This window comes from Macaca fascicularis, chromosome 5, assembly GCF_037993035.2.
Source record: "Macaca fascicularis isolate 582-1 chromosome 5, T2T-MFA8v1.1".
NCBI lineage: Eukaryota > Metazoa > Chordata > Mammalia > Primates > Cercopithecidae > Macaca > Macaca fascicularis.
Window position 1 is genome coordinate 94,021,158 of NC_088379.1, and position 16,775 is coordinate 94,037,932.

At 38.8% G+C, this 16,775-nt stretch overlaps 1 protein-coding gene across 1 annotated transcript in view; it reads left to right on the top strand.

Moving 5' to 3' along the window:
* HERC5 (HECT and RLD domain containing E3 ubiquitin protein ligase 5) overlaps positions 1 to 16,775 on the top strand; it is a 50,487-nt gene that overhangs the window by 15,481 nt on the left and 18,231 nt on the right. Inside the window, exons 11-15 of the mRNA XM_005555394.5 lie at positions 775 to 868; positions 4,195 to 4,384; positions 7,567 to 7,721; positions 14,798 to 14,911; positions 15,745 to 15,855. Of these exons, the coding sequence (XP_005555451.1) occupies positions 775 to 868; positions 4,195 to 4,384; positions 7,567 to 7,721; positions 14,798 to 14,911; positions 15,745 to 15,855 (664 nt within the window). The remainder of the gene's footprint in view (positions 1 to 774; positions 869 to 4,194; positions 4,385 to 7,566; positions 7,722 to 14,797; positions 14,912 to 15,744; positions 15,856 to 16,775) is intronic.

Genomic DNA, 16,775 nt, shown 5'->3' on the forward strand with positions numbered 1-16,775 from the left:
GTCCATTTAACTGGAAAAAATGGATGTATTTTTTAGAAATGGGAAAAACCTTTATCTTTTTTCTGTGGAGCTCCTTCCTTCCTTCCGTCCTTTCGTCCTTCCTTCCTTCCGTCCTTCCTTCCTGTGGTTGGTCCTTCCTTCCTGTGGTTGGTCCTTCCTTCGTTCCTTCGAAAAACATTTATCTTTTTTCTATGGCCCACCCTTCGTCCCTCCCTCCCTTCCTTCCCTCCCTCCCTTCCTTCCTTCCTTCCTTCCTTCCTTCCTTCCTTCCTTCCTTCCTTCCTTCCTTCCTTCCTTCCTTTCCTTCCTTTCCTTCCTTTCCTTCCTTTCCTTCCTTTCCTTCCTTTCCTTCCTTTCCTTCCTTTCCTTCCTTTCCTTCCTTTCTGAGGCAGGGTCTCGCTCTGTCACCCAGGCTGGAGTACAGTGGCATGTTCACAACTCACTGCAGCCTTGACCTCTCAAGCTCGAGCAATTCTCCTGTCTCAGCCTCCCTCTGTGGCTATTTTTTTTAAACTGAGAAATATTTATTTTTTTTAATCTATTACAGATAAGACAGCATCTGAGTTAAAGTCTTATGGTATATATAGTTAAAGCAGCCTTGATATTTTTTGGTATTTTAGAAAAAATCATGTTGTTTACTACATTGCATTTGTATTTAGACAATTATAGTTATACATGAGAAAAAATGTAATTTTGTTGAAATGGGGCAAGCTCTGGAAGAAACTTTGCATCTAGAGAGATAATCTAACAAGATACTTAATTTATCTTCTACAGAAGAACTACAGAAATGATGCCTGTTTATTTGGACTTAAATAAAGCAAGAAACATCTTCAAGGAGTTAACCCAAAAGGACTGGATTACTAACATGGTATCTTCAGATTGTTATGTGGAGAAAGAAAATAGACCAGAATATTTCTTATAAGAACTCGAAATTTCAGAAGAAATGTTTTGTGTTAAGGGATTCTCCGAGACCTTGTAGCATATTCAGATTAAGTTAAACTCAGATAACAATTAGGAGTTTGCCCTTTTAGGGTGAAATAATTGGCATAGTAGTCACACAGGTTACAAATATTCTAAATAATGTGTCTGTACACAAACACACATGCACATATATGCATACACATTCCTAGAGGGAGGGAGGTTTTTCAACTCAGGGCTTTAGGAAGATGATTAAGGATTTGTTGAGATTGGCACACTAGAATAAGAACATTTTATGTGCAATCCTTTTAAGCGTAAATGTAGAAATAAGAACATTTTTTCTGATATGAATATCCTTCTCACCAGGGACTGCCTGGATTCTTTGTTTTTTTTTTTCCATTCCACTTTTCTGTAGATTCTAGAATGTTCTTGTTCTTTATGGGATGATTGCTTCCTGTTTCAGCACTGTTAGTACTATCTTTAGGGTTTTTTTCTTGCAGGTGCTCCGAACATGCTTCCTTTATTTTTATTTTTATTTTTTTGGAGATGGAGTCTCGCTCTGTCGCCCACACTGGAGTGCAGTGGCACAATCTCGGCTCACTGCATGCTTCCTTTATTAATTTAGTTTTTCTTAATGTAGTCTTTATTATTTCCCTGTTTTTTTGTACTGGTTGATATAGGGATACTACTTTCTGTTCTTTTCTCCATTTTTTTCTCTCTGGGTCTCACTGTAGTTCCTTCTTTTTTTCTCTCTCCTTCCCTCCTCCCTTCCTTCCTCTAGCCTCCCCCGCATTTTTTAGTCTCTCTCTGTGTTTATATCCCTCTTCTCTTTCCCTCTCAGTCTTTGCTGTCTCACCCTTCCTCCTTTCAGCTCTGGCAGTTGCTCTGTCTGCCACAACTAGCGTTCTCTATTTCAGCTGCAGGTTTTCTCATGCGTTCCTTTCTTTCAAGGGAAAATGGAAAGTTCAGTTGTCTTAACTTTGGCAGAACCACAGCCCCACTGGGGGTCTGAGGTGAAATGGTTCCCTAATTATGTACCTTTATTGGGACTCTGCAACACTTAGTGTTGCCTGTGTCAACAACCCAGAAACTCTATGGACTATTTCATCAACGTTTGTTAGTGCTCATTTTCTTTTGTTTTTTAAAATCCTCCTGTGGAGGCCAGTTTAACTTTCTGTAAGATTCTGAGTCATTGCTACTAAATCCAACCATGGAAAGATTACCAAAAATAGAAGCCCGTTTGTGCATCTGTGAAGGAAAGGGATTGGATCAGTTCATCATTAAAGGCTCCGCCTGTTTACTAATTATACCTTGATTGTGCCACAGAAAGAACATATGGTATGTAAATGAAATAATCATGGGGCACCCTTGACCTCCATTGTTTCAGAATAAGATGATTGGATTAGAAGACCTGTAAATGTTTCTATCTTGAGGTTCTGTGATATGGACTCTCAGACCTTTGGCATGTGTTCATTTATTCAGCAAACATTTGAACACTTACTATGTGCTGGGCACTGTAATGATGACTCTTGATGAAGAATGAAAGAGAGATACTCCCTGTCGTTTAGAAGCTCATAGTGTAGTAAGGGAGACAGATAAATACATGCATACGTTAGTGCAAAGACCTGGTGTGTTTTACACTTCACTATCTTCACTAGTGCCTAGCTTAGAATGTAGCCTGTGCACAATATTTTTGGATGAATTGAGTCATTATTAGGGCAGTGAATGGTTAGCTCTATTTACTCAAAAAGTTGCCCAGAGGAATTAAGATCTTACCAGGTGCTCACGTGGAAGGGCATTTGAGGCAGCTAGAAAAGCATATGCCAGAGCACAGTGTGTCAGACAGTAGGACTGGCTTGAGGGTATCACAGTCATTCTAAGGATTTGGAGTAGGTGAGGAGGCTTGAGGTTGTGTCTGATGATGAGCAAGGAGGTAGAATGCGTGTGTACTAATAAGATGTTGAAATAGAGTTGTCAGGTATACTAACTCCAAAGACTGAATCTCACTGTGGGAGTCCAATATAATGTTTTAATATAAAAATAGGTAATTACAACAATTTGTACATTTACAGATATCATTTAGCCACTCTCTCATAATATAACGATTAAGAATTTGGGCTTTGGAGTCAGAAAGATCTAGAGAAATTCCCACTTAGCTGTGTGACTTTGAGCAAGTTACTTAATTTCTCTGAATCACAGATGAAGTAAAATGGGATTAATATCATCTATGTTAGGGAGAAACTATAAGGGTTAAATGACCTAATTAATATATGTACATCACTTAGCACAATAATTGACAAGTAGTAAGTATTCATAAATACTAGCTTATCTTCATATTGGGATTTTAAACAAATCATTACTATGATCTAAGCACACATAACAAAAATTCAGAATTCCATTCCATTTTTTCCTAAACAGTTGCATTCTGAATTGGGGAAACCATAAGGAAATTGGAGGGGCTAGAAATTAGAGTCTGTGGTAGAGACAGTTGCTCTTACGGAAGATAATGAGAATCATGTTAAATTTTGTTCTTGAAATTGTTGGATTTTGTCTTTTTTTTTTTTTTTGCTTTGTTTTGTTTTTCTGCTTTTTGGGGTTCTGATGCATTTTTACTCTTGAAAAAAACCCAAGGTGTGATAGTGTAAACCAGAGGGTAGAATATGGTACTTATGATTGAGAAGGCTGTTTATTAGTTCTGAATCCATTGTTCATTCAGTGTAATTTGTGCACATGTGATTTTTTTTGTTTTTCTTTCTTTCTTTTTTTTTTTTTTGAGACGGAGTCTTGCTCTGTGCCTGGAGTGCAGTGAAACAATCTCGGCTCACTGCAACCTCCGCCTCCCAGGTTCAAGCGATTCTCCTGCCTCAGCCTCCCAAGTAGCTGGTACTACAGGCATGCGCCATCACGCCCAGCTAAATTTCGTATTTTAAGTAGAGACAGGGTTTCACCATGTTGACCAGGATGGTCTCGATCTCCTGACCTTGTGATCCGCCCTCCTCGGCCTCCCAAAGTGCTGGGATTACAGGTGTGCTTGATCTTCTTCATGCACCCCAATAATTGAATTGAGAGAATACTTATTGTATATTCCAAATACCTCCAATATTTTGGAGGCTAGGTGAGAAGGGATGTAAACAGGGGTTTTAGAAAAACTAAATGATTATTCTCATTTAGTAGTAGAATGACATTCCAGCCTCTTCACCTTGTTTTATTACCATCAGTTGCACCCTGCTTCTACTGAGTTTTGAATGCCTTTTCCCTGTTCCTTTCTGACCACAGGTAACCACCTGCCTCAAAGATAATCTGCTCAAAAGACTTCCATTTCATTCTCCACACCAAGAAGCTTTAGAAGTTTTCTTCCTTCTCCCAGAATGTCCTGTGATGCATCTTTCTAACAACTGGGAGAGCCTTGTGGTTCCATTTGCAAAGGTTGTTTGTAAAATGAGTGACCCGTCTTCACTGGTTCTGGGTAAGATTGATCATTTGAAGATACTTTACCTCAGTGGAAAGATATGTCTAGTAAAGTTACGGCAAAACTTAGATAATTATAAATGTATTCATTTTTTTTGTTCGTATTGTTAGCATACTCTAAAGATACTGTAACAATACCACAGTCATCTAAAATAGATTATTCTAGTACTTAGTTTCCTTGGATACACACATGGCTTTGTCATGATTTCCTTAGTTTCCAACTTTTCACTGTGAAAAATTTCACAAACAGAGAAGATAAAAGAATAGTATAGTATACCACAGGCAATAAGTAGTACACCTTGCTGGAGTGCAGTGGTGCAGTCATAGCTCACTGTAATCTTAAACCCCTGGGCTCAAGCGACCAGGATGTTGAATTCTAAACTTGTAATAGTAATTGTATTTATTCACTGAAAAGTTTATTACAAGTGTGCTTTTGTAATTATGATATATACTGAATACCCATGTACCCTCTACTGTAGAGTCAGCAATAATAAATATGTTGCCATGTGTGCTTTCTGTTTATGTAAAGATTACATTTTATTTTTACTGAACTATTTGAAAATAAGTTGAAGACACAAGATTTCACTCATAATATTTCATCATTCATCTAAGAACATGGAATCTGGCTGGGACCGGTGACTCATGCCTGTAATCTCAGCACTTTGGGAGGCTGAGGCAGGCAGATCACCTGAGGTCAGAAGTTCAAGACTAGCCTGGCCAACATGGCAAAACCGCAACTCTACTAAAAATACAAAAATTAGCCGGGCTTGGTGGTGCATGCCTGTAATCCCAGCTACTCAGGAGGCTGAGGCAGGAGAATTGCTTGACCTGAGAGGCAAAGGTTGCCTTGAGCTGAGATCGCCCCATTGCACTCCAGCCTGGGCGACAGAGTGAGACTGTGTCCCCCCAAAAAAGAACATGGAATTTTATATTACCCTGGCATCATTATCATATCTAAGAAAATTAGTCATAATTTTATAATATTATCCAATATCTAGGTCATATTCAAACTTCTTTTCCCAAAAAAAGCTTTTCCCAAAAAAAGCTTTTTTTTTCTTTTTAAATCTCATTTGAGGCCAGGAGTTGGAGGCCAGCCTGGCCAACATGGTGAAACCCCATCTCTACTAAAAATACAACCAATCAAAAGAAAGGAAAAGAAAAAGGAAGGAAGGAAGGAAGGAAAGGGAAGCAGAGTGGAGGGGATGGGAGGGGAGGGGAGGGGAGGGGAGGGGGAGGGAAGGAGAAGAGGAAAGGGAAGGGGAAGGGAGAGGGGGAAGGGGGAGGAAAGGGAAGGGAAGGGGAAGGGAGAAGAAAGGGGAAGGGAAGGGGAAGGTGAGGGAAGGAGAAGGGGAAGGGAAGGGGGATGGGGGAGGGGAAGGGAAGGAGAAGGGGAAGAGAAGGGAAGGAGGAGGGAGCGAAGGAAGGAATGAAGGAGGAAGGAATGAAGGAGGAAGGAAAGATGAATCCTGGTCAGCTGTCTTGTAGACTGTCCCACATCCAGACAGTCTGACTGTTTCATCCTATCCCTGTATTTCCAGTACACTGCAAGTAAGTTCTAGGGGCATGAATAGATTTAATGAGATTTTTGACATGCATAGCATATTCAGCTCAAGGAAGTCCATTCTTTATGTTTTATTAAAACTGAGTAACATGATAAGTGATGAAAAGCTACTTTAAAATGGTTTTTGTTTTTTAAAATGCTGAAATATGTTTTCTAAGAGTTAAAAATTTCAGACTGGGAGCACAAAAAGAAAATTATGCAATCACGAACAATTTTTAATTTTTAACGCATTATACTGTTTCATCTCAGCAAAAATGTGATTAATTTTGCTCATATTTTTTCACAAATTAATTACATCAAATTTGTAGTTCTATTAACTGTAAAGGAACTTTTCCAGGATGTTAAATTATTAGTAGTATTTTTTAGTAGAGACAGGGGCTCACTCTGTCACCTTGCTGGAGTACAGTGGTACAATTGTAGCTCACTGTAATCTTGAACTCCTGGGCTCAAGCGACCAGAAAGTTAAATTCTAAACTTGTAATAGTAATTGTATTTATTCAGTGAAAAGTTTATTACAAGTGTGCTTTTGTAATTATGATATATACTAAAATATTTTGTTACGTGTTTCAGAAAATATTGGCTACTTTTTTCCTTCAAGAATCTAAGTAAAATACATGATAATTATATTTACCTTCCTTCTAAAGGTCAAATATGCAGAGATAGATAATAAAATAGTGGTTACTAGTGGATGGGGTGGAAAGGAAATGTGGAGATGTAGTTCAAAGGACACAAAGAAGCAGATGTGTAGGATCAAGCTTAGAGATCTACTAGACAAGACGACAGGAGGACTACAGTTAATAACATTGTATTAGGGATTTTATTGTTGTTAAATAAGTAGATGTTAGCTGTTCTTGTTATAAAAAGAAAATTTTTTTTTTGAGATGGGGTCTTACTCTGTCACCCAGGTTGGAGTTCTCTGGCACAATCTCAGCTCACTGCAGCCTCCACCTCCCAGTCTGAAGTGATTCTCCCACCTCAGCCTCCCGAGTAGCTCCCGAGTAGCCTCCCGAGGTGGCACAGATACGTGCCACCATGCCCAGCTAATATTTGGTATTTTGGGTAGAGACCGAGTTTCTCTATGTCGCCCAGGCTGGCCTCGAACTGCTGAGCTCAGACAATCCACCTGCCTCAGCCTCCCAAAGTGCTGGGATTGCAGGTGTGAGCCACCATGCCTGGCCTGCAAAAAAATGTTAATTTGCTTCACTATAGTAACAATTTTACTATTTATGTGTATCCCATTACATTTTGTAGACCTCAAATATATACAATAAGCTGGTGAGGTGGCTCACGCCTATAATCCCAGCACTTTGGGAGGCAGAGGTGGGAGGATCACCTGAGGTCAGGAGTTCAAGACCAGCCTGGCCAACATGGTGAAACCTTGTCTCTATAAAAATACAAAAATTATCCAGGCATAGTGGTAGGCGCCTGTAATTCCAGCCACTCAGGAGGGTGAGGCAGAAGAATTGCTTGAACCTGGGAGGCAGAGGTTGTAGTGAGCTGAGATTGTGCCACTACACTCCAGCCTGGGCCACAGGGTGAGACTCCATCTCAAACAAACAAACAAAAAAACCACAATAAAACTCATTTTTAAAACAATTTGCTTTCCTTGTATTCCTCAGAAGAGTATTGGGCAACTCTGCAAGAATCCACTTTCAGCAAACTGGTCCAGATGTTTAAAACAGCTGTCGTATGCCAGTTGGATTACTGGGATGAAAGTGCTGAGGAGAATGGTAATGTTCAAGCTCTCCTAGAAATGTTGAAGAAGCTGCACAGGGTAAGAGTTCCTTTAGAAACCTCTGTGTTTTTATCTAGCAGTAAAAATTCCCTTGCTTTCAGCTGGCTTGAATCTTAAGCAGACTCCTGTGAGACATATGAAGTTTATATTGCTATTTTTTTAAATGTTGTTTTTTGTAAATTACATCATACATATAAAGGAATATATATATATATTTAAAAACCTATTTAGAATTGAAAGAAAAATAATAAAATAAACATTAGTGTCCTTACTACCCATGTTAAAAAAAATACAACATTTCCAGTACTTTAGAAATACCTGTGTACTTTAGAAATACCTGTGTACCCCTCATGGATTGCAACCCCTCCATCTCGCAGAGACAGTCATGATCCTGGATTTTGGGATAATCATTCTCTTGCTCTTACTGTATTTATAGACACTATGATGTTTAATTTTGGTATTTTCAAAATTTATGTCAATGGAATACATGCTTCTTACGCTCAGTGTTGTTTTATAGATTCATCCAGATTAATGCTTATGGCTGTATTTCATTCATTTTCACTCTGCAGTATAGTTCATTGTATGAATATACCATACTTTGCTTATCCATTCCAATATTGACAAATGTGTATGCTATTTGCAATTCTTGTGGGTTTTTTTTTTTTTTTTTTGGTCTTGTTGGGAGTTCCTCTGTGAGAAAACATTGCTGCTATAATACATTTTTGCTCATATCTCTTGGTGTTATTGTGTCAAGAGTTGGTTCTGGTTTTCATACCTAGTTCTAGAATTGATAAGCTATGGATATGTGTGTGTTGCTCTTTCCTGGTAGTGACAAACTCTTCTAAAGCAGTTGGACCAATTTAAATTCTCTCCAGGAGATGATGAGAATTCCCGTTGCTCCATTTTGAAAATATTTTTGATACAAAATGATACCAAATTATGATTTTAATTGTATTTCCCTGGTTCAGATGCGCTAGAGCATATTTTCATGTTTATAATTGCAGTATTTGTTTCCTCTTCTGTGAAATGCCTGTCCTTGACTTTTGTTCATTTAAATGATGTTTGACTTTTTCTTACTGATTATAGAGTTCTTTTATTTTGGATACTACTCCTTTGTCAATGGTATGTGTTGCAAATATGGTATAAACTCACATTCTTAATTTTATTGTAGATAAATTTGTCAATCCATTTCTTTTTACTCCTTGTGTCTTGTTTTAAACTTCTTTTCTCCCGTAAAGGATTTCGATTTGTTCGAGACAGGTTCTCCCTCTGTCATCCAGGCTGGAATGCAGTGGCTTAATCTCAGCTCACTGCAACCTCTGCCTCCCAGGCTCCTGTGATCCTCCCACTTCAGCCTCCAAAGTAGCTTGGACTACATGTGCAAGCCACCATGCCTTGCTAATTTTTGTATTTTTTGTAGAGATGGGGTTTCACCATGTAGCCCAGGCTGGTCTCGAACTCCTGAGCTCAAATGATTCACCCACCTCAGTCTCCCAAAGTCCTGGTATTACAGGTAAGATCCACTGTGCCTGGCCGATATTTGACTTTTTCTTACTGCTTATAAGAATTATATTTTGGATACTACGTCTTTGTCAGTGATATGTGTTGCAAATGGTGTATCCCAGTTATAGTTTGTCTTTTGCTTTTATGGTGTTTTTTGGCAAACTCACATTCTTAATTTTAATGTAGATAAATTTGTCCGTCCATTTCTTTATATAATTTTACTCCTTGTGTCTTGTTTTAAGCTTTTTTTCTCCCGTAAAGGTTTTAAATTATTACCCTAAATCGGGGTTGGCAGCTTTTTTCTGGAAAGGACCAGATAGTAAATATTTTAGGCTTCTTGCAGCATGTGGTTTCTGTCACAACTGCAGCTACTCAGCTCTTCAGGAGTAGCATGAAAGCAGCCACAGGCAATACAAAAATGAATGGTCATGGCTATGTTACCAGTGAGACTATAAAAATAACAGAGGGCTAGATTAAGTCTTCAAAACTGCCCTAGGTAGTCTTCTAAGAGGACAATAGCCAAGGCCAGAGGAAGAGTATAAATGATATATACCATATGTCTAATATTTAAAAGGTTAAAAACCTGTCTAACAAACTGTTAATAAAATACACTATCCTCCTTCTTTGACAAATAAACCTTCATAATGACAGGGGAGGCCAGGTTTGAATTTAGAAATCTCAGTCTTCTTAAAATTCTACATTGAAAAGTGGTGGCTTGCTGGGTTTGATGGCTCATGCCTGTAATCCCAGCACTTTGGGAGGCTGAGGCAGGCAGATCACAAGGTTAGGAGTTCGAGACCAGCCTGACCAACATAGTGAAACCCCATCTCTACAAAAAATACAAAAATTAGCCAGGTGTGGTGGGCGCTCCTGTAATCCCAGCTGCTTGGGAGGCTGAGGCAGGAGAGTCGCTTGAATCCAGGAGGCAGAGGTTGTAGCGAGCCAAGATTGTGCCACTGCACTCCAGCCTGGGTGACAGAGCAAGACTCCATCTCAGAAAAAAAAAAGAAAAAAAGAAAAGAGAAGTGGTAGCTTAAATGCAGCCCTCTGCTCTTCTTTTCTTCTTGGTTTTGTCCCACACCAGATGGCGTGTCACATGCCCATATGTGGACACCTCAGCCCATATGTCTGAGTTCTCTCCCACCTCCCACCATAGACCCTCCTTAGCCAACCCTGAGGCTGGAGGGTCTCAGCTGTGACATAGTTCACTCTCTAGAGACCAAGCAAGTGGAGAGGCCTGTGCCAGAAGCAGGCCTGGAACGATTTGAACATGGAATCCCAGGTCCTGGGTATATGTAGCCCAATCTAGAAGGGGATGTGTGGGCTGAAAATAGACAGGTCCCCCTGGCCCTGCAGACCCCTTATTCTGGGGGAAGAGGCTTGGCTGGAGGAGAGCCACTGCAAGAACCATGGTCCTAGGGCAGAGGACACTCTTGTCCAGGTCTAAAGGAAATACTGACTTTAGCTTTGCATTTCACAATTTACTGTTTAATGCAATTAGAAACTTATTGTAAATTTATTTTTATTATTTTTAATATGAAAAAGTTACCCTAGCACCACTTATTGAAATGCTGCCTTTTCTCCATTGATAGGCAATACAAACTGTTGTGCATCAAGTTTCCATGTGTGGGTTTCACTTTTGGGTCCTTTTGTACCATGAGTCCACTATACCATGGGTCCTTTTGTATGGCTGTACATTAATTGTTCATATCTAGTAAGAGAAGTACCCTAGCTTTGTTTCTGAAGTGAGTCTTGAATATTTTTGGCATATAAATTTTGCTAAAAATTTACCATATATATTTCTAAATTGCCTTGTCAGGTTATATATGGAGACACACACACACAGAGTCTTATTGAGAATTTGATTGGAATTACATGCAATCTATATTTAATTATTTATATTTCTGTGTTTCACTATATTGACATCTTTACTATTGTGAATCTTCATAGCATCTACCTCTCCACTTATTGGTTGTCTTTCAGTAAAGTTTTGTTATTTTACTATTAAAGTCTGTTTAGTCAAATATATCCCAAGACATTTGCGTTTGTTACACTATTATAGTATCTTAAAATTATATTATCTGTTGTTGGTGTATAGGAATGCATTGATTTTTGAATATTAATATTTTTTTTTTTTTTTTTTTTGAGACAGAGTTGCCCTCTGTTGGCCAGACTGGAGTTCAGTGGTGTGATCTCTGTTCACTGCAACCTCCACCTCCCAGGTTCAAGTGCTTCTCCTCCCTCAGCCTCCCAATTAGCTGGGATTACAGGCACGCATCACCATGCCTGGCTAATTTTTGTATTTTTAGTTTCACCATGTTGGCCAGGCTGGTCTCGAACACCTGGCCTAAAGTGATCTGCCTGGCTCTGCCTCCCAAAGTGCTGGGATTACAGGTGTGAGCCACTGTACCTGGCCTGAGTATTGATTCTTATATTCAGCAAATTTGCCAAATTCTCAAATTTGCCAAAATTTTGAATTTTTTATAATGTTTTCTTTTTCCAGTCCATATACATTTTATTATTTTCCTTTGTCTTGCTCTAGCTAGGGCTTCTAATATGATGTTAAATAGAGGTGGGGTAAAAGTGGGTACTTCTTTGTGATTTTAAAGGAAATTTTTTTTTTTTTTTTTTTGAGACAGAGTCTCGCTATGTCGCCCAGTGGACTATTCTTAGTTTCCAAAGGAAATGCTTTTAGTATCATTTACTTATAGGGGTTTGTTGTTGTTGTTGTTGTTGTTTGAGTCGGAATCTCACTCTGTGCCCAGGCTGGAGTGCAGTGGTGCAGTCATGGCTCACTGCAGCCTTGACTCAGGCGATTCTCCCACCTCAGCCTCCTGAGTAACTGGGACTACAGGCATGCACCACCATGCCCAGCTAATTTTTTCATTTTTGGAGAGACAGGGCCTAACTATGTTGCTCAGGCTGGTCTTGAGCTCCTGGCCTCAAGTGATTCTCCTGCTTAGGCCTTGGTCTCCCGAAGTGCAGGGATTACCCGGGTGAGCCACCACACCAGCCCTATAGGCTTTTTTCTCTTTTTTTTCTTGAGACAGAAAAAAAAAGAGCCTGTTGCTCAGGCTGGAGTGCAGTGGCACGATTTTGGCTTACTGCACCCTCTGCCTCCTGGGTTCAAGCTATCGTTGTGCCTCAGCTTCCTGAGTAGCCAGGAATATAGGCACATACTACCCCGCTCGGCTAATTTTTGAGTTTTTAGTAGAGATGGGGTTTCGCCATGTTGCCCAGGCTGGTCTCCAACTCCTGACCTCAAGTGATTTTCCCACCTTGGCCTCCCAAAGTGCTGGGATTACAGGCATGAGCCACTGTGCCTGGCCTTCTATTAGGTTTTTGAAAATAACCTTTGTAGGTTAAGGGTATTTCCCTCCTTTTAGAAATTGTTCCACATTTCAAATCTAATTGAATATTGACTCTCTTCTTTGAAATTCCAGTTATTGATATGTTAGACTTTCTCAGTCTATTTGGCATGTCCCTTAAGCTTTCTGTCATATTTTCCGTCTCATTGTCTCTCTGTACCCCATTCTGGATGGTATTTCTTCAGCCCTGTCTTCCAGTTCATGAATTCCTTTTTCAGTGATTTTGGTTGCTGTTAATACTACCTTTTAAGTTTTTATCTCAAGTATTAATGTTTTCCATTTCTAGATACTCGAATTTGTTCTTTAAATTATAAATAATTTGCTCATTATTTATAATTTCTTTGTTCTTTTCACACTTTCCTTTTATTTATCTGAATATATATGCCTTATAACTCAGGTATCTGAAGTCTTTGCAGGTCAGTTTCTGCTGAATCTTCCTCCTGGTGTCTTTATCCTCATGTATTTTGTGATTTGTGTATGTGTGAGAGCTGTCCGTTTCCTTGGAACTTTATCTTTTGGAATTACCTGAGGACTGGCTTTCTTCACAGAGAATTTTCTTCTGCCAGGCTCCTGGAGATACCACCAGTTTGGTAGTACTTTACATTTTTGGCTTGAAGCTTTTTAGAATTTGGTGGTAAAGTTGAGGGAGAGCTCTTTTGTAATTATAGATCCTATAGGGGACAATTTTTCCCCAGCTCAGCACCATTTGAACTTGGAACAGTTTGCCTTGTGGTCCTGGGGTCAAGGTGGAGTTGGAGTGATTGATATGGCAGTGGGGGAAAGAGCTTATTCATTTCTAGTTCATCCTTACCTGATGGTTTAACCCTTTTGGGTCTCAGACTTGTGGGGATAACTTCTCCTATGGACTCCCTAATTTGAACAGTCTGGGCTTTGCCTCCTTTCCCCAAAGCCCCAACCATTGAAAATTGAAGTTTACGTTCACCAGGTTGGGCAGATGCTCTCAAGGCAAATGCCACTTTCATTTGGTTTTTGACCTGTTTATTCCATCTACCTAAAAAATCAGTAATGCCTTTAAACATATTTGTTACAGCTTTTCCTGTATTTCTAGGTGTTTTCAGTGGATCAGGGTACCTAATATATCATACTGTTGAAGAAAAAACCTGCCATATTATTGAAAAGCAATGGCTATTTTCAACAGTTTTAAATTTTTTATTTTACAAAAGGGAAAGGTTAATGACAAATAATTTGTGTTTTGAAAAAATAAGAAATTTATTGAAGAGCTCTGGGAAGGTATATTCTAACAAGCTTTTGCTACTTACAAAGAGAATCACAAGAAATACTGAAGCAGCAACAAAAGAAATCTTCAGGGGATCCTGCTTTGTCCTTTGACCCTATAGATAACATCAGAATATTTGATATTTGTCAGGCTCCGCACCTCAGCAGGAGGCCACCAGGAACCATGAAGATGAAGCACCCATTTTCTCTGTGACTCTGGATATCTTGAGGCTAATAATGATAATGCAAGGCCAAGATAATCAGATCCAGAGAGCCATAGTTACAGGGTGAAACAGTCTCACCAGGCTTTGGGTGGTAGTACTGGGGGGCCTGGAATATTTGAGGTCTGGACGAGAGTCAATAAGAACATTCTAGACACATGGTTTCGGTGCATATAGCCAAGATGAGTTTTTAGAAGACCACCTGAGAGTAATTTATTTCAGGATAATGCCCATCCAAGTCAAATACTAACAGTCACTAATGCCCGAAGTGTCTAGTGTCATTATTATTCATTGTCTTCACGACATGCCAGGGTGTTCATGTGTCTGTCATAATAGTCATAATAACCCTGATCATATCATATGGGATGGAGGGTTGGAAAATTTCCTCTCAGTAGGGGAATGTTCCACAAATGCCTCAGCAGAGTGAATGTCTATAAGGTGGTATATTATTAAGTCCTGAAGACTAAGACCTGAAGAACTGGACCCCAGAGTACTTTGGGATATTGCGTTGTTTTTTTTTTCTTTGGATTAAAAGTTCTTTAAAATTTTTCTATGAATTAAAAATAACTAGAAGTTTATCATTATATCATCAATCTCTACTATTAAATCTTAGATATTTATGTTCATGAAAATTTGGGACTTTGGCAATGGAGGAATTGGATAGAATTTTATTCTGGTCATTATAAGAGTGTTTCATTTATAATTTAATTTGATAATCTAATTAACAGCTATTAAGCAAAATTGTCTTTAAATATAAAACTTTTTCACAAGTCATATTTTATTTAAGGTAAACCAGATGAAATGTCAACTACCTGAAAGTATTTTCCAAGTAGACGAACTCTTGTACCGTCTCAATTTTTTTGTAGAAGTATGCAGAAGGTGCTTGTGGAAAATGACTGTGGTAGGTATAGCATGTTTAAAGGGGGAAATTGATAATCAGTGAGTTAATATAGGCATTTCTTGTCCTCTGCAAAATTGCACAATAGAAATAGCAGGGCTTGTGGGAAACATTAAGACTCCTCAAAATCTATGCAATTTTGTAGTCAGAGTTCCAGCGGAAAAATGATTGACACCTTGGGAGATGACTATGGGAATATGAAAAATGCACAAAAAGGAAAGGGTAGAAATCTATCTACACTGTAATTGGAGAAGAACTAGTGGAGCTCTGATACCCTTAAAGTGGTCATAGAAGGCAGTGAGACTCATTAGGAGTCAAGAGCCAAGACCTGTGGGTAGAGTGTCTTGGATGTAAGCACTCCTTTTTTATTTTCTGAAAATACAGTTGAAGGGCTCCTACTGCCAAGGTAGCAGCTGGCCCGAAGTCTCTCTTTCTTTCTCTGAAGGTTATAATTCTCCTAGCACATCAACTCTTGCCCAGCAAAATTCATATGTGAGCTAACCAGCTACCCATGTTATATCATTCTCTGTTTACCAAATGCAACTGAGCTTATTCACATGGCAGAAACTCAGGTTTCAGCAGAACAGAGTCTTTGGGAAAGCATCCAAAGATTATAATTAATTGCTAAATTAAATGGGCACTAAACATTCTCTATATACCTTTCATTGATACATATAAAACACATTTTCTACTACTAGTACTGTGGACCAGTAATTTGGATTGCTTTTGTTGGAAGTACTGAGACCTTATACCATCAGGGATGTAAGGCTATGAGGTAAAGTGTAAGGTTTCTCTGTCCTTTAACTTATCAGAATTGTTGTCATTTCCATTTTTAGGACACTTCAGAAAATGCAGGATGCTGGGTCATATTTAGTCACTTTCCATTTATCTTTAATCATCTGTCGAAAATTAAACTACTACATACAGACACACTTTTAAAAATAGAGGTATGTATGCCTATTTGTCTTCATTAGCATAAATCACATGCTAAGTGCCTTCTTAATCATGCAATATTTTGGGGGTGATAAGAGAACCACCTACCAGTGAAACCAATGGTTGTGGCATTCAAGGAGCGTACACTCTAATGAAGAAGGCAAGGCAGACTGTCATAATTTGGATCATCTTCACCTTAAGGCAAATTAGGGCCTTGGTAGCAAGGGATGAAGCTTGGTCAACTGGCCTAGTTATTGGATTTTTACCTGAAGTTGGCAGTGGCAGCCTGTAGTCTTCTGAATAGTACTCAAAGAGGTATAACAGACTTGGGCTTGACTAGCACCTGTGTAAGGAGGCACAATCTAATGAAAAGATATGGTAGCAGGAATAGAGGTGGCCGAGGATTCCTGAAATTAGGAGCCCAATAAATGGCTACTACTCTGTGATAGTGCCATAATAGAGGTTTGTACAGATTCCCCCTTTTCTATATATGGTACTGTTACTAACTGAGGTGGTTATGTTTGTAGATATATCCAGCAAAGTGTATGGATATTATCAAACGTTAACAAAATATTTTACCACCAAAGTAGTAAAAGCGGGCAATTGAAAATTCCCAAGGAATTGTATGAGATAATCCCTGCCTCATTGCAATTTTATAAGGATTAAATTTGTTAATACAGGTAAAGCATTTAAAACTGCCTCACACAAAGTACCCAAAGGGTTGGGTATTATTATCACTTTTACATATGCAGACATATGTTATATGTATGTATAACATTCAAATATATGTCCTTAAAGCAGATAGTTTAATATAATGCATTTACCATAATAAAAATGGGAAATTGATTTATGAGTTCTGAGTATGACGATAATGAAATATTTAACAAAGGGAAATCAAAGAAAAAAAGATAAAAGAACTTTGTTTTGCTTCAAC